The sequence below is a fragment of the Bos javanicus genome, chromosome 5, assembly GCF_032452875.1.
Source record: "Bos javanicus breed banteng chromosome 5, ARS-OSU_banteng_1.0, whole genome shotgun sequence".
NCBI lineage: Eukaryota > Metazoa > Chordata > Mammalia > Artiodactyla > Bovidae > Bos > Bos javanicus.
Window position 1 is genome coordinate 27,763,195 of NC_083872.1, and position 27,246 is coordinate 27,790,440.

The 27,246-nt window shown below is 48.5% G+C and overlaps 2 protein-coding genes across 2 annotated transcripts; both read left to right on the forward strand.

Moving 5' to 3' along the window:
• The first annotated feature begins 1,343 nt into the window (after positions 1-1,343).
• Positions 1,344-9,274, forward strand: KRT2 (keratin 2). The gene is made up of 9 exons (XM_061416005.1): positions 1,344-1,925; positions 3,198-3,412; positions 3,780-3,840; positions 4,658-4,753; positions 5,378-5,542; positions 5,802-5,927; positions 7,028-7,248; positions 8,376-8,410; positions 8,514-9,274. The coding sequence occupies exons 1-9, from the start codon at positions 1,344-1,346 to the stop codon at positions 8,867-8,869; spliced, it is 1,857 nt and encodes a 618-aa protein (XP_061271989.1). The 3' UTR covers positions 8,870-9,274.
• A 74-nt stretch (positions 9,275-9,348) lies between these two features.
• KRT73 (keratin 73) lies at positions 9,349-26,103 on the forward strand. The gene is made up of 9 exons (XM_061415998.1): positions 9,349-14,849; positions 16,098-16,312; positions 17,134-17,194; positions 17,843-17,938; positions 18,675-18,839; positions 21,434-21,559; positions 21,942-22,162; positions 23,134-23,168; positions 23,974-26,103. The coding sequence occupies exons 1-9, from the start codon at positions 14,403-14,405 to the stop codon at positions 24,228-24,230; spliced, it is 1,623 nt and encodes a 540-aa protein (XP_061271982.1). The 5' UTR covers positions 9,349-14,402; the 3' UTR covers positions 24,231-26,103.
• The last annotated feature ends 1,143 nt before the right edge of the window (positions 26,104-27,246 follow it).

The window sequence follows — 27,246 nt, forward strand, 5'->3', positions numbered from 1 at the left end:
GGACTCAAATCCAGAATGTTTGACATTAAGTTCCATTCTAGTACTGCATACTGCATCTCCCATGTGTATGGTCACATAGACCAAAGAAGGACCTTGGTTGAGTTTAAGCATGGAGACTCCGTGTACTCGGTGACTTGATGGTTCTTCTGATGTTCATTCACCTCTGGGTATCATTGAAGAGTCCAGCTTCCAAACTGCTTAGCATGATCACCAAGTAATACATGATTACTAAATGGCTGAATCAATGTACACTTGGAACTTGGAGTTGCATAAAGCCTATGATTGCCATCTTTTGTTGTGTACCTAGAGTTAGACAGACCCAGGGACAGAGGAACTTCTCTGAAGGCCTTCATTCTCTGGGTTTTCATGTAGAAAAATCATGGAGTTGATAGTTATAAAGACCTGGTTACAGGAAGGAAAATTCTCCTCTTGTCAGTGACTGGCTACTGTGGAGTCCTGGTGTGGTATGGGAAGGGAACAGTCAAGATATTTTGCAAACTGACAACTTTTTTTTTCTTTATTCTCTTCTTTTTTTTAAATTTCAAAGTCTTTATTGAATTTGTTGTGGTATTGCTTCTGTTGTTTATGTTCTGGCTTTTTGGCCATGAGGCATGTGGTATCTCAGCTCCTCAAGAGGGGATCAAACCCTCACCCCCTGCATTAGAAGGTGAAATCTCAACCACTGGACCACCAGGGAAGCCCTAAAACTGACAACTTTTTTGAAGCATCCTTGGTCAACTCCTTTCTGTGACAGGTTGCGTGTTTCCCCACATGGCATTCATGCTCTGAAAAATCCCTTGTTGAGACTCTTCCTGGCACAGAAGAAAAAGCAAGGGGGAACACTGAGGCTAGTATTGAGGAGCCTCCGAAGTTTCTAAGCCCGTCATCTCTTCCATCAGCAGAACTGGGTGGGGAGCCTCCAGAGGCCCTAGGGGCAGCTGGCCTCCCTTGGATTGGTCCAGAGCAGGGAGCAGCATTCTGCAGAATGCCCTTTTTTTTTTTTTCCCCAGACTGAGAAACTCATCCTGACCTCCTCTTTTGATGATTTTACAAAAATTAAATGGTGTCACAGATGCTCAGATAAACAGAAGTTTGCAATGAAAACAAGTTCTGGGAGGGAGCTGATTAATAGATTTTTAAATGGCTATTAGCTTGATAATCACTCACCAGGAGTAGCTTCCAGGCAGACCAAACTCTTGCATACATGGGCCCACACCCATGCACACCACCGCCTAGTTGGCAGGTATAAAAGGGGACCATGACAGTCTTCCAACAGCAGCGCTGAGTCTCCCACCGGAACTCCTCTCGGGAACCTGCAGCTTCCCTCTCCGGGCAAAGGCATCATGAGCTGTCAGATCTCCTACCAGTCTCGAGGAAGAGGAGGAGGTGGAGGAGGATTCCGGGGCTTCAGTAGCGGCTCGGCCGTGGTCCCCGGTCGAAGCCGGCTTTCAGGAACCAGCTTCTCCTGCTTGAGCCGCCATGGCGGCGGCGGCGGCGGGGGCTTTGGCGGAGGCGGATTCGGCGGAGGTGGCTTCAGCAGTCGGAGTCTCGTTAACCTTGGAGGGTCCAGGAGCACCTCCATTAGCGTGGCTGGAGGAGGTGGAAGCTTTGGCTCCTATGGAGGATTTGGTGGCAGAGGAGGTGGCTTTGGAGGCGGCCTCGGCGTTGGAGGAGGCAGTTTTGGTGGAGGCCGCTTTGGAGGTGGTGGTGGCTTTGGAGGTTTGGGGGGTCCTGGTGGCTTTGGGGGTCCTGGTGGCTTCGGCCCTGGAGGATTCCCTGGTGGAGGTATCCACGAAGTGTCTATCAACCAGAGCCTCCTGCAGCCTCTCAATGTGAAAGTTGACCCGGAGATACAGAACGTGAAGTCTCAGGAGCGGGAGCAGATCAAAGCTCTCAACAACAAATTTGCCACTTTCATCGACAAGGTGAGTCATGAGAAGCTGGCTTCATCTAAGGCTCAGGATGCCCTGCTTCTTTCAGTGCTAACTGAAAAGCAAATGATAAAGATTCATTTTTTAATAAGCCATAGGTGCAGTCTGGAGAAGGCAATGGCACTCCACTCCAGTACTCTTGCCTGGAAAATCCCATGGACTGAGGAGCCTGGTGGGCTGTAGTCCATGGGGTTGCTAAGAGTCGGGCATGACTGAGCGACTTCACTTTCACTTTTCACTTTCATGCATTGGAGAAGGAAACGGCAACCCACTCCAGTGTTCTTGCTTATAAGAACACTGGAGAATCCCAGGGACAGGGGAGCCTGATGGGCTGCTGTCTATGGGGTCGCACAGAGTCGGACACGACTGAAGCGACTTAGCAGCAGCAGCAGCAAGTGCAGTCACACTGTCCTGGGTAATTGGCAGTATCCACAGGGGAAAGATGCAAGCTTCATGGGTGCCATTTCCATAATAGTCTGCGGTTGGGAATTAATTGTGACATTGGCTTTATTGTCTCAGCCTAAACAAACAATACTAATGGAAAATTCTGAAAATCAGTAAAAACCTGACACAGACAAGAAATGGACTATTTCAAGCCAAGTGTTTTAGAGGGGGTTGGTAAAACATCTTCTGAGACTGTTCTTCCTTCCCTAGAAGTTATTGCTCTATTAAATTCTAGGAAGCTAAGCCTGAAATATCTATTTAGGAATGAATGAACTTCTGCCTTCAGGAGAAGCTTTCTTAGTTTTATAAACCACAAAGTTTTTAATTGATGTCACTTTGGAGTGTGATAGGGTTCTCTCCCATTTCAAGGCAGAGAAACCTGTCTAAAAATTTTACAAGGCTCTTAAAAATCAGATGGAGGAGCCCTGCCCTTATACTCATAGCCCTTAGGAACAGTGCCAGTGAAAGCTTGCTTTTGGTTTTCCCCAGAATTTATGGGACCTTTATTGGAAATTCAAGTAGATCAGGGAGGGAGATGGCCTGGAGTTTTGAAAGCACCTGCAAACAAAATAGTGGATGGGAAAGTAGGAAAAAGAGTGCTCTGCGTGGAGAGTGCCGGATGTAACATTTAGGAGCCTACAGAACTTTCCAAGTGTGGAGGCAGAGAGCTCAGAAGCTCTGCCCAGCATGATCCGGCATGCAGCTGGGGAGGATGAAGCCACGTGGTTTTCCCTATCTCCTGAAGGAGAATCAGAGCTGACCCTGGCCTGTCGGTCGGAAGGACAACCCAGAGCTCATGTGCTTTCCTTCTGGTCCCCGCAGGTGCGGTTCCTGGAGCAGCAGAATCAGGTGCTGCAGACCAAATGGGAACTGCTACAACAAATCAATGTGGGCACCCGTACCACCAACCTGGAACCCCTCTTCCAGGGGTACATCAGCCAACTGCAGAGTCATTTGGACAAGCTTTATTCAGAAAGAATGTTACAAGAGTCAGAGCTGAACAACATGCAGGATCTTGTTGAAGATTTTAAGAAGAAGTAAGTGGCAGAGTGAAAACTGGGTGGAGATAAACCTTGATTTGAGCCCATCCAGTCATTGCCCCAGAAAACCACTCATCTCCCAGTTGCATTTGTGGGGATAAAGGGGAGAGCCTTCTGTATCTTTGCTGATTGTTTGGGAGGAAGACATTTAGGGCTTTAGAGATCATGTTTTTGACAAGTTTGATGGTTAATTTATAGAAAAGCATCCTCATCTGGGTTATCATCATTTCAATTTAGACAAAAGTATTTTTTAATAGTCCCAGGAAATGGAGTATTTTGGGTGAATCCAGTAGGAAAAGGAAAAAAAAAAAAACGGGAAACAAACTAGTACTAATCTAACTGCAGTGTCCTTGGGTACCAACAGGTATGAGGATGAAGTCAACAAGCGCACAGCTGCTGAGAACGAGTTTGTGACACTTAAAAAGGTGAGTGAGAGAATGTCATGGTTGGGGTGGGAGTGAGGATGCATCAGAGCCCATTGTGCCCAGATGGACAAGCTGGAGCACACCTCTGAGTGAAAAAAGCACCAGCCAGGAAAGGGTGAAGCATGTCCATGGCTGGTTCTCATGGAAATAAAGGTGTCTCTGTAGTTCAAGCTTCAGGCAATTTCTGCGCTTTTGCTAGGGCATTTCCCATAATTACGTACTCAAAGACTGTATTGAGTCTTGAAAGCTATGACCATAGAAAGCACTTGATTTTTTTTCTAAAGGGCCGAGGAAGACATGGGACTTCCTTAGATTGCCTACTTAAAGGTGTAGTCAGTTGGGCTGACAAAGGTTTGAGCCTGAAGGCAGAAGCGTGTGTTCTCAGCCTGGTTTCTGCAGAGGCTTTGGTGTGAAATCCAGAAGAGGTGGGATGGATAGATAGGATGGGAGAGTTGGGGACTGACTGTTAAAAGCCACAGAGGCTGTTATGCTCTTTGGTGGAAACACAGAGCATACCAAGCAGGAAGGAGAGAATGGTTGACAAAGCTCGGTCCCATCAGAGCTCTGATGGTCCTGGGGGAGTGTGAGCAGTGACGTGGGCATGTAGCCCCCTGCAGAGATGCACTGTGGACTTCATGCCAGATGAGGTCCTGTGGGGTTGTGGATTGTCTGCGGTGCCTGGGATTTTGGAGAGCAGCTGACAGGGACTGGGTGGAGGAGTGGCAGAGAGACCGCAGGGCAGGGCCCATACACAAAGCACTGCAAGGTGGGCATGGGGGGCTGTGAGCTTCACCAGAGACCCTGACCTTCCCTGTAGGATGTGGACCATGCCTACACGAACAAGGTGGAGCTGCAGGCCAAGGTGGACTTGCTGAGACAGGACGTGGAGTTCACAAAAATGCTCTTTGATGCAGTAAGTAGGCTGCTCTTAAATGGACCCTTGCTACCTACCCTTCCCCTCAAAGGAAGTCCTCTCCCACTGGGAAAGGGGGCTGTGGGTGGGGTTCATGGGTGGCTGACTTCAACTGATCAATGTCTGGGCCACTGGGAGCTTCTTTGGTATAGGTCTTGGAGGAGAAGAACTTTCTCCTCTGATGTCACAGGAAGTAATGCTCTATTAGGACAAATTCCCTCACTCCAGCTCCCCTTAGGAAAAGACTCACCCTGCTTCTCTTCTTATATCCAATATATTTCAGAGGTCAAAATATAATGTACTCCCCGCTTCCCTGCCCAAGTGCACACACATGACTTCTGCAACAGGAAGTACAATTTAAGGCATTTGCCATCAACTGGCTTCTTTCTGGGGGCACTTATTAAGCTGCATAAACTAGGAGGCTCAGAAATGCAGACCCCCCCACCCCGGCCGTAATTCTCAGTACTACCTGACTGGGAATGGTGGCTATATCACTTTACACCCCACCCAGTACATAGTTAGTCTGAGATTCTGCATTTCCCTGACACCGGGGGAGGGGAATCCCTCCTCACTGCCTGTGGCTGTGGGCAGGGACGTCGTGGCCAGACCTTCCCTGTGTTGCAGGAGCTGTCCCAGATGCAACAGAGTGTCACCGACACCACCGTCATCCTGTCCATGGACAACAACCGCAGCCTGGACTTGGACAGCATTATCACTGAGGTCCGGGCCCAGTATGAGGAGATTGCCCAGAGGAGCAAGGCTGAGGCCGAGGCAGTGTACCACAGCAAGGCAAGTTCTGGGTGGGCAGGGAGAGCTGCAGCTCTTTCTAATGAGCTGTGTTCCAGCCCAGCCAGTAAGTGTACAGTAAAGTTACTGGTGATTTTGTCTAGTGAAAATTGGGCATCATTCCCAAGAAAGAGTGTTTATAGTACCCCAAATGCCCTCAGTCAAGTATGGCACTGGTCCCCCATCTCCCACAAATGCAGACATGACATTCAGCTTGGTTGACCCTCCCTGATTAGATAACTCTCCTCCTCTTTCCGTGCAGTATGAGGAGCTCAGGATAACTGCTGGAAAGCATGGAGACAGCCTGAAGGAGGTCAAGATGGAGATCAGCGAGCTGAACCGCATGATCCAGAGGCTGCAAGGCGAGATCGCGCAAGTGAAGAAGCAGGTGGGGTGTACGCCCTAGGATGGCTGCAGTTCTCCTGGCTGAGTGCAGCTCAGGGTGGGGTGGGAGGTGGTGTGCAGGTGTGCAGGTGTGTGTGTGTGTGTGTGTGTGTGTATGTGAGAGAGAGAAAGAGAGAAATTCTAATATAGTGTATGTTGATCACAAAAACCTTGGGCTTGACATAATTAAGACTTAGAACAATTTTAGAGTGATCAAGAGACATTCTTGGGGCTTTCCTGATAGCTCAGTAGGTAAAGAATCCACCTGCAATGCAGGAGACCCCAGTTCGATTCCTGGGTTGGGAAGATCTGTTGGAGAAGGGATAGGCTACCCACTCCAGTATTCTTGGTCTTCCCTTGTGGCTCAGCAGGTAAAGAATCTGCCTGCAATGTGGAAGACCTGGGTTCAATCCCTGGGTTGGGAAGATCTGCTGGAGAATTCTATGGACTGTATAGTCCATGGGGTCACAAAGAGTAGGACAGGACTGAGCAGCTTTTGCTTTCACTTTTAAGGCTCATTCTCAAGTAGGGATTAAGTGCAGGGAAAGAATTGTGTTAACTTTTTGATTGCTTTCATGGGTGAAATGGAACAGTGGCTTACGAAGCTAGAGGTCATGGTTTACCAAAGATCACAGGCGTCACCTCCCATTTGTACCTCTTTGCACAGCTGGCTGTGTGATGCAGGGGCAGGGAGTGCTGCAGGGGGTTGGCCAGGTTTGGACATTAGCTCTGGAAGAGGTAATGTGGGGCAGAGAACTGACTCCACAAGCAACAGAAGTTCTATGAAGCCATTCACATCAGTGTTTGCAGCTGCAACTGTAAAATAGGGTAATGACTCTGGTCCTAGATTGTGAGCATCAAAGGTCATGATGGGGAAAGGGTTAAGGGTCCAGTTAAAGGGGACTTAGGAAGACAGAGGCTCAGAGACAGCAGCAAGTCTTAGCAAGTTGCTTGTAACTTGCATTAACTCTCTGGTGACACACTTCCAGGGCCAGTGATTCTGGCTTCTCACACCCTGCACATCCTTGCTCCCTCCCTCTCCTCCTCTGCCAAGACAGATTGCACTTCCTGTCCCAACAGAAACCTTTTCTCCTTCTCTCCTAGTGTAAGAATGTACAAGACTCCATTGCAGATGCTGAGCAGCAGGGAGAGAATGCCCTCAAAGACGCCCAGAGCAAGCTGAATGATCTGGAAGAGGCTCTTCAAAAAGCCCGCGAGGACCTGGCCCGGCTGCTGCGTGACTACCAGGACCTGATGAACACCAAGCTGTCCCTGGATGTGGAGATTGCCACCTACCGCAAGCTGCTGGAGGGCGAGGAGTGCAGGTGAGGGGCCCCAGGAGGCCAGAGGGTACCCTGGTCTACCTTCTCCTCTCCTGGAGCCAGGGCTGGAGGTGGAGGCAGAGAAAGCAGGGGCAGGGGCAAGGCCTTCTGACAGCTGAGAGCTGACCTCCCTGGAGAGATTCAGGACATAGAGCAGCAGTGTGCAGCTGTAGGCTTATCAGTGTGGAACGACTAACAAGGCAGGTTAAATTTTAAATTAAATGAAGCAGTAAATTAATCTTTCTCTTTTCTGAAAGGGAAAACTGATGGTGTGAACAAAGATTAGTTCTCAACGATCTGAAACATCATCTCTGGGTCTGCAGGGTGTGTGGCGTCTTCTCCTTCCACCTTGTGACGCAGCGTGGGATGTCGTGGGTTGGAAGGTGCCGCCTGGCTGGGGCATGCCCAAGGAGCAGGCACCAGATCTAGCTCTTTGCAGGTTTCTTGAGTGAACTACAGAGCCATGTGTTAACCTCCGGAAGGGAGCCTTTCCTTCCTCTGTGGTCTAAGACCCTTGTCAGTGTCCTCAGTACCCCTGGTGATTCAGTCTGGCTGAAGCAATTAGACGGCAAAAGCTCCTCGGTCCACCAGAGAGCCAGTATTACAGAGAAGGAGTGGCTTTGGCTTTGCTCGGGCTGCTGCTGGGTACCTGTCTGGAGGCCGGGCCTCCTCTCCCCAGCTTGCAAGATGATGTGGGAATGAATTCAGATGAAGCAGGGGAGGGCGGTGTGGGTGCAGGGCAGGGAGGCTGTACAGAGTCGCAGTTCTCTCTGATTTGAATGTTGACAGAACAGTCTTCATTTGAGAATTTCTGGTGTGGCTTGGATTCTGCATATCAGACTCCCTAAGATGGATTTAAATAAAACAATGGGTTCCCAGTTCAGAAGTGAATTTGCTTTCGATCAGTTTTATCAGAGCACAAATTGAGATGACTTGGGATGCCAGACTGTGGAAACATGGGGCCCGTCCCCATCTCTGTGATCCGCAGCACCAAAGAAAGTGGGCTGTGTGAGGCCGTGGTGGCTGAGTTTTGAGGCTGACATGGGTGGTTATAGGTGGAAGTTGTAAAACCACGTATGCAGAGTACCTAAGTGCTCTGCCTAGAGTTATCTTTTCTCTCTCTCTGGCAGGATGTCTGGAGACCTCAGCAGCAACGTGACTGTGTGTAAGTGCGGGGGGCGGGGGAGTGGTCCTGTCCTGGGGGTGGAGTGGGGCAGAGGCGCCGAGGCAGTTGGCACTGAGGTATAATGCTGTCTGTCTCTCTGCAGCTGTGACGAGCAGCAGCATTTCTTCAGGCGTGGCCTCCAGGGCTGGCTTTGGAGGTTATGGTTCTGGAGGTAGAGGGTCCAGTTATGGAGGAGGATTCAGCTCTGGAAGCAGCAGTTACAGCTCTGGAGGCAGACGATCTGGTTCCAGAAGTGGCGGTGGAGGGAGCTATGGCTCGGGAGGTGGCTCTCGAGGAGGCTCTAGTTCAGGAGGAGGATACAGTTCTGGAGGGAAACACAGCTCTGGAGGCGGTGCCAGAGGAGGGTCCAGCTCTGGAGGGGGTGGTTATGGCTCTGAGAGGGGTGGTTCTGGCTCTTGTGAAGATGGCAGTTCCAGTGTGACCTTCTCATTCAGATAAGGAAGGAGTCCGCCCTTGACCCTCCCCCTCCAGAATGCCTGTCTCTGTACATCTAACTGACAGCAAGTCAGATCTTGTGATCCACCTCTCACGGCATTGTGGGGCGAAGAGATGCCCATAACCAATCAACTGGAGCCAGTAACACCCTCTGTCCCAAGGGGAAGAGTCTGCATTGTTTAGGTCTGAGCTTCCAGCCCTGCCCCATTCCCTGCCCCTTCTTGCAGTTGCCCTTTCAGTGGTCCTTCTCCCAAAGGGTATTCTGTTGATCACCCCATCTGTGCCTGTGCCTTTTCCCTGGTGGTGCCCCCAGGGAAACATGCTTCTGTGTATATAACTCTCTTGTTGGCTTTGCAGCTAAAGTGTTGTGGTCTTGGTGTCTGCACAATAAACTTCATTTGCAACTCATAGCATGTGATGTGTGTTTAATGTCAAGCCTTGGCAGAAGTGAGTAGCCAGGAGCTATTAGTCATTGCTATCTGGTCAGGAAGATCCCCTGGAGAAGGAAATGGCAACCTACTCCAGTATTCTTGCTTGGAGAATCCTCTGGACAGAGGAGCCTGGTGGGCTCCATGGGGTTGCAAAGGGTCAGACAAAACTTAGCAATTGGACACACACACACACACACACACACTGAGTAGGATGAGCCTCGACTGGAAAAAGAATGAGAATTAGGGCAAGGATTAGATGTTCTTTTCCTTAACTAGGAAAAGCCAATGGTGGAAGGAATTTGTACTTTGGAGAGTTCTTTTCTGAAAGTAAAATAATGAAACAGGACACAGGCGAGTTTTAGGAATTTTCAGTTCTGGAGGTATTGTGAGGTTTATTGAGTACAGTTGAATCATGACTGTGGTTCACTGGTGTGTATCCATGCTCAGTCACTCTGTCCTGTTGTAGTCTTTGTGATCCCATGGACTGTAGCCCACCAGGCTCCTCTGTCCATGGGCTACAGTCCATGAGGTTGCAAAGAGCCCAACACGACTTAGCTACTAAACCACCACCAAACATCTTTTGCCATACTTCCTTTTTTCCCAAAAATGAATAATAAATTTCTCAAAGTAGGAAAAGAATATTTGCTCAAACATAACGTCTTTCTAAAATTCCTAATTTATAATGCTCAACTGTCCTCCAAAAAGTAGTGACATTCTACAAGAAAGTCCTTGTCACTTTATCCTGGCCAGTACCAAGTAATCAATATTTTTTAATTTGGTGGTGAAGCAATATCCCCTTGTTTGAATTAGCAATTATGTCTTATTGAAGAAACCTTTTCATATGCATATTTTTCCTTTTGCATTGCTATTCTCTTCCTAAAAGTCTTTAAAAAGGTTTTTTTTTAAGTTGGAATATTGTTGATTTACAATTTTGTGTTAACTTTAGGTGTACAACAAAGTGAATCAGTTATACGTATACATATATCCACTTTTTTCAAGATTCTTTTCTCATACAGGTCATCACAGAGTTTTGAGCAGAGTTTCCTGTGCTATACAATAGGTCCTTGCTAGTGATCTATTTTGTATATAGTAGTCTGTATATGTCAATCCCAGTCTCCCAATTTATCCCTCCCCACTACTCCCCCAGGTAACTGTAAGTTTGTTTTCTACATCTGTGACTATTTCTGTTTTGTAGATAAGCTCATTTGTATCACTTTTTAAGATTCCACATATAGTGATATCATATATATATGTCTGTCTTTGTCTGACTTACTTTGCTCAGCATGACAATCTTTAGGTCCATCATGTTGCTGCAAATGGCATTATTTCATTCCTTTTTGTGGCTGAGTAATATTCCATTGCATATCTTCTGTTGATGGACATTGAGGTTGCTTCCATGTCTTGGCTATTGTAAATAGTGCTACAGTGAACACTGGGGTGCATGTATCTTTTCAAATTATAGTTTTCTCCATATATCCATAGTCCTGCATACTGAAGATTTTCTCCAAAAGGTTTTTAGGTTTACGTTTTAAGTCTATTGTCTTATGAGTCAATTTTTGTCTAAAGTGTGAAACTTAACTTGAGGGTTTTGTTTGATAGATTGTGCTTTTGATCTCTGTTATGGGTTGAATTGTTTCCTCAAAAAAGTTATATTGAAGTCTTAACACTCAGTACTTCTGAATATGACCTCATTTGGAAATAAGTATTTAAAAATTTTCCCTTGAGACTTCTTTTTTGACCCATGAGTTATTTAGACGTAAATTGTTTAGTTTCTAAGTGTTTGGAAAAAATTTTGTTTTTTTACAATTTTTTTTTTTTTTTGGCCACAGTGTGCAGCTTGTAGGATCCTAGTTCCCCAACCAGGTATTGAACCTGGGCTCTCGGTTGTGAGAGCACACAGTCTTAACCACTGGACCGCCAGGGAATTCCTGAAATCTTGTTTTTTAAAAATTAAAAAAATGTTTTATTTCCGGTTTTATTCCTTGTGATCAGAGAATACACTCCATATGACTTGAATTTCTTCTTTTAGTTCTCTGAGTTTGTTTTCTTTTTTAAACTGAAGTATAGCTGATTTGCATGTTGTGTTAGTTTCAGGTGTACAGCACACAGATGCAGTTATACATGCACACATACATTCTCTTCAGATTCTTTGATTCTATAGGTTATTACAAAATATTGGGTATAGTTCCCTGTGCTACACAATAGGAATAGGTCCTTGTAGGTTATCTATTTTATATATAGTAGTGTTTACTCATTGGAAAAGACTCTGATGCTGGGAGGGATTGGGGGCAGGAGGAAAAGGGGATGACAGAGGATGAGATGGCTGGATGGCATCACCGACTCGATGGAGGTGAGTCTGAGTGAACTCCGGGAGTTGGTGATGGACAGGGAGGCCTGGCGTGCTGCGATTCATGGGGTCGCAAAGAGTTAGACATGACTGAGTGACTGAACTGATACATTAATCCCATCGTCCTTAGCTCCTGAAGCCCCTAGTTGCTGTACTTTCTTCTCTCCACCTTTAAGATCTTCCTATATTTATTATATCTGTCATGTCCAGGTTTCTAGTTGTGGTAAGTGGAGTGAGTTCACACCATTTCTCCTGCTAGAGCAGTGTCAGAAGAAAGTCTGTCTGCTCCATCTTTCTGGATAAGAAATACTTAAATATTCTTTTACAACATGATTTTAATGCTCATGAGGGTGATGGGGATTGGCTTTCTGCTTTCTTTGGGCTGATTCCTCAGAGATACATGCCCCAGAGGCTTGAGCAAAGGCTCGTGGTAGCACTGCCCCTCTGTGGGAAATGGGACTGACTTAGTAACTGCATGAAAATTAGATAAGGGTTCAGTGGACATTGATTCCCCAGGTGAGGGCAGGGCCAGGATATGAAATGCAAGGGACCCACTATTTGAAAAGCCACTTAGGAGAGATTTAAAGGTAGGTACTGAGGATCCTGTCCTTAGGAGAAATGCTTTCAAGGGTCACTGAAGCATCTCTTTGTCTCCTCCATGGCTTCCTGGGAACCCTTCCTCCACCCCAGTTCTGCGAGGTAACTAAAGAGGAGTAGAGGGAAGATGGGATTTGGATCTTGTCCTCAGGAAACTTTCTGGCTGTTTGGGAGGATTGGCACACACCTGGAACACAGGTAGAGACAGGGAGTTAGCATAGATAATCGGTACAGTTTGGGGAAGCTGGCCAGAGAGGAGTGGCTAGACTGGGATGTGATCAGAGAAGGTTTTCCAGGGTATCTCTGTGGCAGGTTCCCAAGGAGAGAAGGCCAGTGGGGGAGAGGGGAAGTCAAGGCCATGTAGGGGGAGGGCACTCACACACTGCACTGCTTTCTGAGTGCGAATACTTGCTTTCAGCCCTTAGGGAATGAGCTCAAGGCCCACGACAGCAGTCTGTATTGAACAGTTTTGCTGAGACACTACGGGTCTGAATCACTGACATATGGAAAGGAATCAATTAGGGAGTGCTCCTGGCTAGGACACTCTATGTCCTCATCACAGCACAGCCTTGTTTCACGGCTGTGAAGTGCAGAGGAAAAAACCTTAGTGTCTAGGGAAAGAAGACTGAAAAGATTGCTAAGGACTATGGCTGATAGTGAAATTGAGACTGTCCAAGAAAATGATTATTCTTAAATAGAAAATAGCTTTTTTTGTATAAAAAAGAAGAGGAGGTTGAATTTGGCAATTGCTTGGTACAATAGTTGTAGAAGCATCATACTGTTATATTATAATGCAGAGTAAGGCCAAAATCTCTGCACAGAAATGAAAAAGAGGGATTGGCAAACTGTTCATTTGAGCACTTGCCTAGTGAAACAATTGCATTTTTACGGAGGAAAGTATGTACTGTGAATGTATTTGGAATTGGGAATTGTGAAACTCTTGGGTCATATAATTTGGTAATATCAAGGATCTAATACAATTCAAATGTCTACTCTCTCCCTTAGAATTGTGAACCAGGTTTCTGTCTTATTAATTTATGACCCCAGAACCTAGTTTAAGACCTGGGACAGAGTCAACTCTCAACAGAAGTGTGTTAAATGAACAGACAGATGGATGAACAAACACATGAACGGCTGGCTGGCTGGACAAACAAATAAGGCCTGCAGAGCTTCGAACGTGGGGTCAGAAGATCAGCCAAAAGAGTTCTCAAGACCAGGGCCTGGTGTTTGTTTCCTCTGGGACTCATACAAAGAAAGGCTCATGAAATGTGATCCTCAACTATAACAGCAAACGTATGAGTTCCTGTTTTTCCATTTGTGGAAGGTGGACCCTCACAGCTGCTCTCCAGGTCTAGTGAATTAAATGAGCTTCTGTATATGAGGAGCTATTTTAATGCTGGAAAGCGCTGCACCAGTGTGAGCCACTGTGAATGGTGACAATACCACCAGACTTCAAGGTTAAGGGTGGCAGTGATGGGATAGTCCAGAACAAAGTCAGTGTGTGTAGCGAAAGGTGTGCAGGGCAGCCTGGTTGGCACAGAGGAGCAGGAGACTAGCCTGGGAGGGCACAGAGGGCCCTGCAACCAGAGGACTGGGCCTGGATTCCTGGTGGGCTCATCTTCCATGGCCCAGGCCAGCCATGAGACTGCCTCCGGGAACCCTGGGAAGCCAGGCCGCGGAGCCTCTTTCTAACCACATAAAAGCAGCTTAGCCAGGGTCCTGGGTGCAGCCCATCTGATTCTGGTACAGTAGTGAAATCTCTCACAGATGCTGCTGTCAGTTAAAGGTCTCCCCTCTGCGCCCCCGCAGTCTGGTCCCCTCAGTCCCACGCCCTGGGGAAGGGCAATTTTGAGGCTGTGACAAACTTCCCAAGATCTTTCTAGGGATAATTCAGTCAGCCTAATTATCCCATGTTAATTAGATAAGACTCAAATTACAGGAGCAAGGCTTGCAAGCCTAGCACTCTGGGAGGTTTAAGTTATTTGCCCAGTGTCTCTGATTTTGCTGGGAAAAAATGATTTGCTCCGGGCAAACTAAGCCCACAAATTAGGGCAGTGGCTCCCTCCCGAGCCCTATAAAGGAGGCATCTGAGACCGTAGGCTGGTAAGCTACATCTCACCTAAGGGTTGGCATCTCTTTCCAGCTCGCTGGCCTCCCCAGCATGAGCCGCCAATTCACCTACAAGTCGGGAGCTGCTGCCAAGGGGGCCTTCAGCGGATGCTCAGTTGTCCTCTCTGGGAGCAGCTCACCCTCCTACAGGGCAGGGAGCAAAGGGCTCAGCAGGGGCTTCGGAAGCCAGAGCCTGTACAGCCTGGGGTGTGCCCAGAGCGTCTCTTTCAACGTGGCCAGAGGCAGTGGGCGGGCAGGGGGCTATGGGTTTAGCCGAGGCCGAGCCAGCGGCTTTGCCAGCAGCATGTTTGGCAGTGTGGCCCTGGGGCCCATGTGCCCATCCCTGTGCCCATCTGGGGGCATCCACCAGGTCATCGTCAACAAGAGCCTCTTGGCTCCCCTCAATGTGGAGCTGGACCCCGAGATCCAGAAAGTGTGTGCCCAGGAGCGGGAGCAGATCAAGGCTCTGAACAACAAGTTCGCCTCCTTCATCGACAAGGTGGGAATTCCTGGAGAAAGACAAGGTCTGTGGCAGCTTAGGATATCTAGAAATTCTAAGGCCCAGTTCCTCCTCTCATGGGACCCAGACCAGCTCAGACTCTGGTTGAAAGACAGACTCATAACCTATAATACACCCTAAACTATAAGGCAAGGCAGATGGGGATCAGTGGTACGCGAGAACAGCGGTTCTCAAAAGGGGTCCATGAGCCGCTATCGGTCAGCATCACCTTGGCACTTGTTGGAAATGCACATTCTCAGGCTCCACCTCATACCTACTGAACTACAAATTCTGGGAGTGGGGCCCAGAAATCTGTGTTTTAACAAGCCCCCTGGTGATGTCAAGACACTCTTACGTTTGAGGACCACTGAAGAGCAAAGGGGTAGGAGGGTTTGGGGAAATAAACATTTCCCAAGCTTAGGGGAGCAGGGGAAGCTCACCACGGGTGACGGTGAGGGAGGGCAGTGATGCATGAGTAGGAGTTTGCCAGACAGAGGTGGAGAAAGGCAACCCAAGGAGAGGGAAGAGTCACATGCGGCCTGATGGGACTTGTCTGAAGAGTGGGGAGAACTGGGGTTTGTGTGTTGGATGAATGGTGGGAGAGGCACTGGCACATTGGAAAAGCACAAGAAGGGAATTTGGGCTTGACCATGTAGGTGATGTGGAACCACTGGAGGGTTTTGTGTGAGGGAATGGTGGAATGTTCGTAGATTGCAAATTGAAAAGGCTGGTTCTCCCCCTGGGGAAATCCTCTGAGGTCATAGGCAGCCAGAAATGAAGGCAACATGGGAGGGCTCGAGACCCCAGATCAATTGGATACCGGCCTCTGGCTGGGCTGGGAGAGGCGGTGATGGAGGAGACAGAGTAGGCAGAGCACAGGCCAGGCCACCAGAAACCCAGAGAAGGGGTCCCTAAGAGCGTGAAGGCCAGTATGGCCAGGTTACACGCCTAAGGACTCACCCAAGAAAGGTGGATCAGGCTAACCATCGACACTGGTCTGGGCAGGTAAGGACAGGTGCATAGGAGATAGATCTTGATGAGGGGCAAGCGAGGATAATGAGGCCCCTCCTGATGTCAGTGGCTGATCCCCAAAAGATAACTGCATTCAGACAAAGGACCTGGGTGGGAAGGGGTAAGAGAGTCATTTTCTGAGGGATGAGGCTATGTAACGTGAGGGAACACAGCTACTGTCCAGGAAAGAAAATTCCCTGGCTTCTTGCCATTGACTATTGGTTGGCTGGATTCCAGGTGAGGTTCCTGGAGCAGCAGAACCAGGTGCTGGGGACCAAGTGGGAGCTGCTGCAGCAGCAGGATCTGGACAACTGTAAGAACAACCTGGAGCCCATCCTCGAGGGCTACATCAGCAACCTGCGGAAGCAGCTGGAGATGCTGTCGGGGGACCGGGTGAGGCTGGACTCAGAGCTGAGGAGCATGTGTGATGTGGTGGAGGACTACAAGAAGAGGTGAGTGGAACCCTGCGCCCAGGCTGACCACCTCCTGGGCCCAGGCTCTCCCCACAGTCACTGAGATGTATGCCTCTGGCCTCAGGGGCACTGAGCTCAGGTGAGAGTGACCCATCCTGAGATCCTCTGCCCAGACAGGATCAGGGCCTTCTCTGGGTGGCCAGGTGGGTTAGAGAGGGGACAGCCAGCATTTTGGGCAGTGGGGAGGCTGTCCTAGTTGGTGGCTCTCTTGCTCCCCATTCACAAGAGCCCAGGTGTACATACCATAGCCTCTCAGGTCCTAAGCTTGTTCAAGTTGCCCCCAAGTTCCCAAGAACCTACCAGCTGGGCAGGGAGCTGGACTTTCCATCGGGCTTCCTTTCACTTCCCTCAGATCCTGGACATTTAGGCCATGTTCCTTCCTCCTGTCCCAGGGGACAGTCTGACTGCCTTGGGACTCACACTTGGCAATGGGGTGAAGTTATTGATAGGGGTGTCAGGCAGCTGGGGTGACACAAGAATCATGACTGAGAGAGGGGCAGTGGTGTGTTCCTGTGATTTGGACAGAGAGGGAGGAGGAAGAACCTTTTCACTCTCCAGGCTTCAGAGGAAATCTAGACCCAAGCCATCCAGTCCCCAGGTCCAGGAGGAGGTTGCTTCAAACCCTGCCCACTACACTGGCCACATAGTCCTAATGAGTTGGGCAGATTTGCAAAAATGTAAAATAATATCTATTAAAAGGTACATAACATGGGCATCGCATCTCTTCTTTCATGATGAGAACACACCCACCCACACCCACACCCACACACACCCTTCTCATTGTGATGCTTCTCCTGCAGGTATGAGGAGGAAATAAACAAGCGCACAACTGCTGAGAATGAATTTGTGGTGCTTAAGAAGGTGAGGACAGGATGCATGTCCCTCGGTCCAGCAGGGTAAGGAGTGTAGGAGGTGAGGAGTGTAGGGGGTGAGGGAGGTGAATCAGAGGAAAGACTGGAGTCTCTACCCACTGCAGAAGGGCCCGGAGCTGAAGGGCACAGGAGAAGGTGGAGGGATTTGCGGCTTGGGGACACCTTGATGTTTACCCAGTGCACTTCACTTTGTTCAGGCCTATGTCTTGTGTAAATGGGCAGGAGTGCAGACGTGGACAGTCACTCCCAGGCCACGCCCATGGTGGCTTGGGGAAACAGCATATGCTTTGAGAAGGGCTGCAGGTTCACCTTCCAACTCTGTCTCTGGCCACCTTCAGCTCTGACCACCGTGTGACTGACCATAGGGAGGTAGGGCTCTCTCCCATACTCTCTTTGAGACAAAGTAGGCAATAAAAAGATTCCATTCTTGGATGGGGCAAGAGGAGTTCCGGAGGCATAAGGAACCTGCTCAGGGTCTTGCAGTGAGTTCGGGTGGGGGTCACTTCTTGACCCCTGTGTCTTGATTCCATTTTCTGGGGCAGCTAGTCACTGAACTGGGTGTGGGGGGCCAGCGCCTTGGAGACCCCTGTCTGGGCTTGAAGAAGGGCGATGTCAGGGGCTCTCTGGATTCCCCTAGGACGTGGATGCAGCGTACATGAGCAAGGTGGAGCTGCAGGCCAAGGTGGATGCCCTGGAGAGAGAAATCAAGTTCTTTACGTGCCTGTACGAGGGGGTAAGTCTCCCCCAGTTCCTGTACCCATCCTGGCTCCATCGTCTGGAAGGACAGATGTGTGAATAAGTGGTTACTAACTCATCAGGAACTTTAAGAGCCCAGGGAATCTTCAGTGTTGGGATGCTGGGAGTTTTGTAGAGCAAAGCAAGTGACACCAATCTGGGTACATCCAATGATGTGTGCCATCCACTCCAGCCTGGCCACCAGCTGTCCCCTCTCACATCCTTCAGGAAGCCATGGGGCCCTAAGGGGTCCCCACTGACCCTCAGCCACGCATATTCTCACTTCTGCTTGTCTTCTCTTTGCGGCTTGGGAATTTCCTCGGGTCTAAGCACGACTCCCCAGGGATGGAGGTGAAAGTCTCACACCCTTTCTACCGCCTCTGTGACCATCTGGTTTCAAGCCTCAGCCTGTTGGCCCATTCACGGGCTCTCAAATGTCCTTACTGTCCCTTGTGTGGTGGCCAGGCTGTCTCGCCTCCACCTTCTGCACTCCTGACCGATCTCAGGTGACAGTCATGGGGGCTGGTTTCTTCTTGGGCTACTTCAAAACCATGCGGCAGTTTTAGGTGTGGTGTTGGAACCTCTGGACCAGTGAACTCCATTCTTGGAGGTTTTGGGGACCACAACTTGAGTCTATTTGGGAGGGTCTGGGGATGGGTCTGGGGCAGGCCCATCACCTTAGCACATTCTTCTGCTCACAAAGGGCATTTCAAGCTTCCTTGTTGCCCCTGCAGGAGATTGCTCAGATGCAGTCCCACATCAGTGACACATCTGTCATCCTGTCCATGGACAACAACCGGAACCTGGACCTGAACAGCATCATTGCTGAGGTCAGGGCCCAGTATGAGGACATTGCTCTCAAGAGCAAGGCGGAGGCCGAGGCGCTGTACCAGACCAAGGTGAGCTGCACAACTCTCCAAGGTCATGTGTTCTGGGGCCTCTGGTCCATCCCATGACCCACCATGGCCTACATGCTCGCTAGGAGCACAGCATTGTCCAGGGTGCTGGGGAAGCCCCAGAGAAGGAAGAGATGGCAGCTCTGTCCTTAGGAACCATGAAGCCATCAGAGAAAACACACAGCTGAGTGCAAATGAGTGTGTCACAGAAACACGAACCTTGGGGAGACACAGGTTAGGGAACTAGGTCTGGGTGGGGCAAGTAGGGAGCCATGTCCTTAGAGGCAGAGAGTTTTGAACTAATTCTGGGAAGAAGGAAAACGTGAGTAGTTAGCATCTCAACTCCTTTGTTAATGACAATAAATTATGGAGTCTCATCTGAGATCAGGTCATTCCTATCTTTTCATTCAAGTCCAACTCCGAGGAGAAAGGGGGAGGTTTGAGTCCCTTAGATCTTGACTCCTCTCATGGGTTGTAGGCGGGAAAATGAGTCTTCAGATAATTTAGTTTCTCAGATCAAAGTGGTGACTTCCTAATTGTCCTTGAGGTTTATCAGGTTCCTTCTCAAGGGAAACCCACACTCTTGAGACCTTATCTTGCCCCTCCCCCTGCCCCCTTGCTACCTCAGGGGCAGAAAGATTTGACCTGCAAGGGTGTGAGGAAGGGAGGCTTTCATGGCCTAGAAGACAACTCAGGCCAAGGCTTCTTGATAAAGGTGCGAACTCAAGTCCCCAGTCCCCATATCCTTCTACATTCCAGCTTCCAGCCAGGATCAGGGATGGCTATGTGGCCCAATCATTCTGGATTGTCAGTGACCAGTGCTTAATCCCAGATTCCTTCTAGAAGAATTAGGCATAAACATAATGTGGGTTCATTTTTTTCTTGAGGTTACCCACACCAGGATTTCTCCAGCTCAGGGCAAGCACTCACTGAGAGGAATGGCATCAGTGTCATCCCAGAAACAGTACTGTGAATGCTTATTATTACTCCCCTCTTGAAGGTGAAGAAGTGGGGTTCAAGGAGTTTAAATAACTTTCCAAGGTCATTTAGCTGATAAGTGATGGAGCTGGGTCTGAATCTACATGTCTGATGTTCCATAGCACTTAGACAGAAAGTCAGGAGGTGACTCTGGTTGAGGAGGATTTATGAGAAGGGCTTGGGATCCCTTGGGAGCTGAATGGCAGGAGTTTAATCTCCTGTCTCAGGAGGAGATGACTTGGTGTCAGAATCAGGGACTTAGTGCCCTGGTGAGGAGAGCTACTGTGCAAAGATGCAGAAGGCCACCTGACCTGGCACCAAAGATAAAACACAGGAGCGCAGTGAGAAGTGCCCCGTACCTTCCAGGGAACTTGGCATCTTTAAGAAGAATCCTGACTCTAGGACCATGCTAGAGCCAGATATTAGACAACTGGCAAGCCCAACCCCTCGGAGACAGACAGGCAGTGCAGAGTCACTGGAGTTCTGAATGTCACATGTTCTTTGTGTTCCCCTTATGTCACTTGTCAAGGTCATTTAGCTGGTAAGTGATGGAGATTACCATATTCTGGGGTAAAAATGGAGTACTCTCTGTTGATTATTCAATGGATGACATCAAATGCAGGAATAATCCCAAACTAATAGAGGACTCCAAATTCATGACCCATGGTGATAGGATATAACCAAATCTACCCCTGCACTCCCATACGCACAAAATGTGCCTCCATGTCCAGCAAGACTGCCAGTAGCCTGGAACTCAGTTGAGCTATGAAGGGGAGGAAGTCCCAGAAAAAATAGATTGGTGGCTCATCAGCTCCCTCTTTGGTTCACTTATTAATTCATTCATTCACCAACCAGACCCCTTTTCTAGCCAGACTCTGTGCTAGATACTGGGAATTCAGAAATAAAACTAAAGGTCCCTGCCACCCAGTCATTCTGATTCTGATGGGAAAGACATTGAAATGTGTGGTCACAGTACAGAGTGGTAAGATCTACAGACTGGCATGCCAGGGACTATGGGCACAGATGGGCACCCAAGCAGGGACCAGTGAAGGCCTCCTGGAGAAAGTGAGTCTGCCCTGGCTGAGCTGGACCTGATTCGGGGAAAAGAGAGGATGAATGGGGAAGGGTTTTTTAGCAGGAGGGAGGGGCTCGTGCACAGACTCAGAGATTTAAGAGCACATGGGCTCCTTATGGAACCTGAAACTGTTTGGCAGAGGTGCGGAATCAGGTAGGTGATAGATGAGGGCAGTAAGAACTGAGCCTGAAGAGCCTAATAGAGTCAGATCTCAAGGCACCTTGATGCCAGGCTAGGAGTTGTTTGAATCTTACCTTTACTTTGAGGCGCTATCAGCAGAAGAGTATCATAATCAAAGTTGTGTGTTGCAAAGCTGCAGTGTAGAGGATGTGAGACTTTCGACTGTCCTTATGGCCAAAACCTTCAGTGAGATCATCTCTGCTGAAGGCAGATAAATCAAGTCAAAGAACAGAAGTCTGAGCGGGAGGCTGTTGATAGGCCTGGTGAAGCTGGGGACCCCTACCCATTTCTACCACACTCCCCAGGCAAAGGCACGGCCCGCTAGGCTGAGCTTAGGTTCCTGTGTTGGCCCCTCTCACCCTAGTTCCAGGAGCTGCAGCTGGCGGCCGGTCGGCATGGGGATGACCTCAAACACACCAAGAATGAGATCGCAGAGCTGACCCGGCTCATCCAAAGGCTGCGCTCAGAGACTGAGAGTGTGAAGAAGCAGGTGAAGGGGCTTTGGGGTTTCCTGGCTCACTCCCAAGGGAGGGGTAAACTGTCAGTCACACATGCTTCCCCCATGTCCCTTCTTCTCAGGGTCTTCCATCTCAGAACTCCTTTCCTCAGATGGAGCCTCTGTTCTCATCCTTCCACACTTAGCTCTCACCTGAATCCTGGAATAATTGGAAAGGCCTTTTCAGAAAGCCAAGGGGCTGAGAATAACAAGCCTCTCAGTTCCAGGTTGACAGGACACTAACTCCATGGATGTGGCTTTGCTCTAGGAAGTGGGCAGGATAGAGCATGGTCCAACCACAGCAAGCACTTGGAGGGGGGCAGTGAAGGGAAGGGTACCTTAGAACACAGGGGCAATGCCACCTCCTGGTCCTCAGTGCTCCAACCTGGAGACGGCCATCACTGACGCTGAGCAGCGGGGCCACTGTGCCCTGAAGGATGCTCAGGCCAAGCTGGATGAGCTGGAGGCCGCCCTGCTCCAGGCCAAGGAGGAGCTGGCCAGAATGATGTGTGAGTACCAGGAGCTGATGAGCACCAAGCTGGCTCTGGACATCGAGATCGCCACCTACCGCAAGCTGCTGGAGGGCGAGGAGTGCAGGTAGGTGATGGGAGGGCTCTTAGAATGTTAGGGCTGGAAGGACTTTTGGAATCCTCTGACTTAATTTCCCAGGTATGAGTGGCAGGCTGTTGGAGGGGTTGGAGATACTTTTTAGGTCACTTACAAACATAGCCTTAAACAGCATCCTGTCAGATAATAAGAGGTGATTTCCTTTATGGTTTTCTTTCCAATCTTCAGACTACAACAAGGAGAAAGCTTCAGCGTGGTGCTCTTGTATATATGACACTGACCTGACACTTGTAAATATCTCTATTAGTAAAGAGATGGTAGATCCTAGGTTCAAAGTCTCTGAGCAGACAATATCTAGCCAAAATTTTTTTGTTTTATTTATTTTCACTGCTACTGTTTTTGTCTTTTTTTGGTCCAGTGATGCTCTTTTTCTATGTACCCTGTTGATATAAAACTTCCTTTTAAGAGAAATACATTTTTTGTCATAGAAGACAGTCAATGAAAAATACTAAACGTATAACAGTATGAGTTATATGTGATCATAGCAACAGTTGAAAGGGTAGTACATGAAGTGTTGACACTTGAAAACCCCCATTCTAACCTAGCATTATTTTATGAATGAGACCCAGAGAAGAGAACTTATTGGTCCTAAAGTCATAAAGTTAGTTCCTTAGTGGCAACTCCTGATGCCAGTATTTCTACACTTGTATTTATTCAGACAGTAGCCCCACAGGGATGAAGAAGTGGGCTGATGGGAAGCACAGCAGGAGGGCCCCTGGGAGGTGGTGTTACCACAGGGGCTCCAGGGTTGCAAGTTCACACATCTCCTAAGGGGAGAGACCAGAGAGAGGTGCTTAGAGTCACCCAGGGCAGTTCATGCCACCTGGCCAGCTGGAGGACTTGCAGAGGCCGCACTAGCCTGGCTGCTGGTTGCAGGCTGGGCTGAGGGTAACTCAGATTCCATGTGATGGAGATTCACCTGTGCCTTTGTCCCCTTGCAGGATGTCTGGAGAATACACCAATTCTGTGAGCATATGTGAGTATTTCACACCCCTGAAAGAGTATTTTTAGCCTATTAATGAACACAAAGGAAGTGGTCCCCTACCACCAGGACCCCCATGGAACAGCCTGGGTTCTGCCTGCTAGAGCAACATTGTCCTAATCACCTCCTGTGCTGAGACCTGCAGCCTCTTCCTTGATGGGGTCAGCTTCCCATCACATTCTGACATTTCACACTTCCCCATTCCTGGCCCCTTCCCCAGAAACCTCACTCATAAGACTCTCAGCCCCACGCTCTTCTGCCACCCCCCATCCTGGCTTTGCTGCATGCCGGAAGCTGTGAGTAGGAAGAAGGGCACCTCCTCACCTGGAGTGAGACTCAGGTGTGCACAGAAACATCGTGCACAAGCAGTTGAGATGCTGCCCCAAAGGATTCAGCCTGGTCTCCTGAGAGAAGCCAGAAAAAACTCACCTGTATCAAGCACTCAGGAAATTCTTTGGAAAAAATTAAGAATGTCTTCTTAAGTTAAACGCAAGATTTGCTGGCTTACATGATGCTTAGGCGTCATCTGCTCTTTGGGGGGAAGCCCCTGCTACTCCTGTTTGTTCGAAGAATGAGAAGGCATTGGGCTTGGGGGTCCTGTGGGATCTGGGCTGATTCTCCTGGTGCTCAAGCTGCTCAGGAATTGAGCATATGTCACTAAAGCCAAGTCCCCAGTTGATGTGGAGTATTACTTAGGAGGGACACATTTAATCTAGTTAGAGCTGGGAGGCTGGAGAGGACTTTGGGTCAGTCCTGTCCTGGGACACGCACTTATTAGTCCTCCCTCTGTCTTCCACAGCCGTCATCAGCAGCTCCATGGCCGGGACTGCAGGCACAGGAGCCGGCTTTGGGTACAGCGGCAGCGGGACCTATGGCTATCGGCCCAGCTCTGTTGGCGGGGGCTATGGCTTCCTGCTGGGGGGCTGTGTCACTGGCAGTGGGAACTGCAGCCCCCGCGGGGAGGCCAAAACCAGGTTGGGGAGTACAAGTGAAATCAAGGACCTGCTGGGAAAGACCCCAGCTCTGAGCTCACCCACCAAGAAGACCCCAAGATAAAGTGAAAGACAGCTGTCCAGACAGCTTGCTTTGGTTTCTCCTGGACTCCCTTTTTCAGGGATATTCCTCCATCACATTTGTCATCACCTCCTCCTTGCTTTTCTTCACCACTGTCATCTCTCTCGAAATTCTCTGCCTTAGTCTTTCTTAATGAGGAGTCAGGATGCTAGCCCATCCTTCTGCCTCCATACTTAGAGGCTTCTTAATGCAGCCTCCCCTTCCTGCAGAATTGCCAGGGATAAAGACTTGACCCTTTCCTGGCTGTAAGCCCCTCACAGATGAAGCTTTTGTCTCAAGGGCAATCCCAGTCCTCCTGCTTCCCCTTCTGTGCCCTGGTTTAGGTAGTTATTTGGCCATGTGCTCCTTGGGTACAGACAATTACAGGTCCCCTGACAGACCTGCAAGGACTGTCTCTTCTTAGATCAGCATCAGCTCTGGGGAAACCCTTGGGCATTAGCTGTATTTACCTTGCATGGTCCCTGCAGACTACAGCCAGGAGAAGCCCTGCTGACTGGCCCGTCGGTGAAGTGATTTGTGCTCGCAGCATGTGCGTTCTTGTCCTCGTTCAGGCCTTTCTTCCCTGCTTCCTCATCTTACCAATAAATTTATACAACTCATGCTGTTTCTCTCTCCTAAGGGAATCTACCTCTTAGGAAAAATCTCTTCTGTAAATAGAGGTCAATGTCCTGGAACCCGAGGCCCGGTGTCTTTCAAAGAACCCCAAAGTAACCTTTGAGCTGAGTGAAAGACATCCTTGCATGGATGGCAGGACCCCACGGTCACCTTCATTGGATTTTGTAATACTGAGGATTCATCTCTGTCCCCCATCTCCAGCAGATGAACCTTTGAAGTCACGCTTTTCTCAGGTCAATGCACGGGTGAATGGAAAATCTTTGAGAACGTCTAGATTGTTGGGACAGACAGGGAGCCAAGATTTGTCTTGTGGCAAAATTTAAAACTGGCCAAACAGAAAAACAGATATTGTATATTAACACATATATATGGAATCCAGAAAAATGGTACAGATAACCCTATTTGCAAAGCAGAAATAGAGATATAATCATAGAGAACAAATGACCTAGATGGAAAGGCAATCCAAAAAAAGAGAGGATATATGTATATGCATAGTGGATTCACTTTGCTGTACAGCAGAAATGAACACAACATTGTAAAGCAACTATACTCCAATTAAAAAAAATTGGCCAAGAGGCAGCAGAAGGCCAGTTCCAGAAAGCCTGGGGCTCAAGTTTTGGCTGCTCTTTGTTCTCTGGACAAAGATCAAAGGTAGATTCTGTTTTAATTAATGACCCATGTTCTCTTGATCCTTGGGGAAGTTTTACTGGGTTGAGGTGGACGTGAATGCACATGTATGTATGTATGAGTTGTGTTTAAGCGTGGGGGCCATCTCTGTTGCATGTCACTCAACTTCCAAAACACTCCTGTGCTCAGAGCTTTCTCATAGGCCCCCAGGCCAAAATCATGCTGGCAGCATGCAACAGGAAGCAAAGAGTAAGTGAGAGGCCAGCACACACTGAGACCAGGGCTCACAGGTGCATCTGAACAGGGTCCCTATGGGTCCAGACAGAGTCCTAGAGTTCAGGTTGATAGCCTTGAATTCAGATTCAATCCCTGCAAATGGTGATCATGGGCAAAGCTTTCAACCTCTTTGAGCCTCATTTCTGTAGCTATAAAATAAGCAGAATTAACCACCAGATTGTAGTCAAGCTAAAATGAGGCAATATGAAGATGTTCTGTGCAATTTCTGGCACAAAGTTCATGCTTAGTAAATGTTAAGTGGAAACAGAATCTTGTTCTTGATCTTTGTGATTCAAACCATAATGAGCTCACTGAAAGGTGTTTCATTTCAGTTCAGTTCAGTCGCTCAGTCGTGTCCAACTCTCTGTGATCCCATGAATCACAACATGCCAGGCCTCGCTGTCCATTACCATCTCCCAGAGTTCTCAAACTCACGTCTATCAAGTCAGTGATGCCATTCAGCCATCTCATCCTCTGTCATCCCCTTTTCCTCCTGCCCCCAACCTCTCCCAGCATCAGAGGGAGGGAGTTCCCAGAGTTTTCCAATGAATCAACTCTTCACATGAGGTGGCCAAAGTACTGGAGTTTCAGCTTTAGCATCATTCCTTCCAAAGAATACCCAGGGCTGATCTCCTTTAGAATGGACTGGTTGGATCTCCTTGCAGTCCAAGGGACTCTCAAGAGTCTTCTCCAACACCACAGTTCAAAAGCATCAATTCTTCGGCGCTCAGCTTTCTTCACAGTCCAACTCTTACATCCATACATGACCACTGGAAAAACCATAGCCTTGACTAGACGGACCTTTGTTGGCAAAGTAATGTCTCTGCTTTTGAATATGCTATCTAGGATGGTCATAACTTTTCTTCCAAGGAGTAAGCGTCTTTTAATTTCATGGCTGCAGTCACCATCTGTAGTGATTTTGGAGCCCCCCAAAATAAAGTCTGACACTGTTTCCACTGTTTCCCCATCTATTTCCCATGCTGCTGGTAAAGCAATTAACAAAATCTAAACTTTAAAGAAACCATCTTATAAACTATATGCAGTTTATTGATTGCCCAAAGGAGAACTGGCTGGCTGAATAACTAGTCACAGGGAAGACACTCTTGGGGCCAGTAAAGAAAGGTGGTCAAGTCAAGGAATCTTTAGGAAGTAGCTATCACATGCCTGGCATGAGTTAGTGATATAGTGATATAGTGATATAGTGATATAGTGGATATAGTGATATAGAAAAAGGCCCATGCTCCATTAAATAAGTCCTGGTTGCCCATTATATATAAAGTACTTTGTTATAAATGGGGGCTGTTCTCAGCAATTAAATAGGTTTTCCCTCTCCTCATGTCAAGAGAAACAAAATGAATATACATATACAGCAAAAAGGTCTATGTCAAGAACAGATAATGTCAGCAAAACAGATATATATAAATATATATATCCATTTCCATCTATCTATCATCCTCAGTTCAGTTCAGTTGCTCAGTTG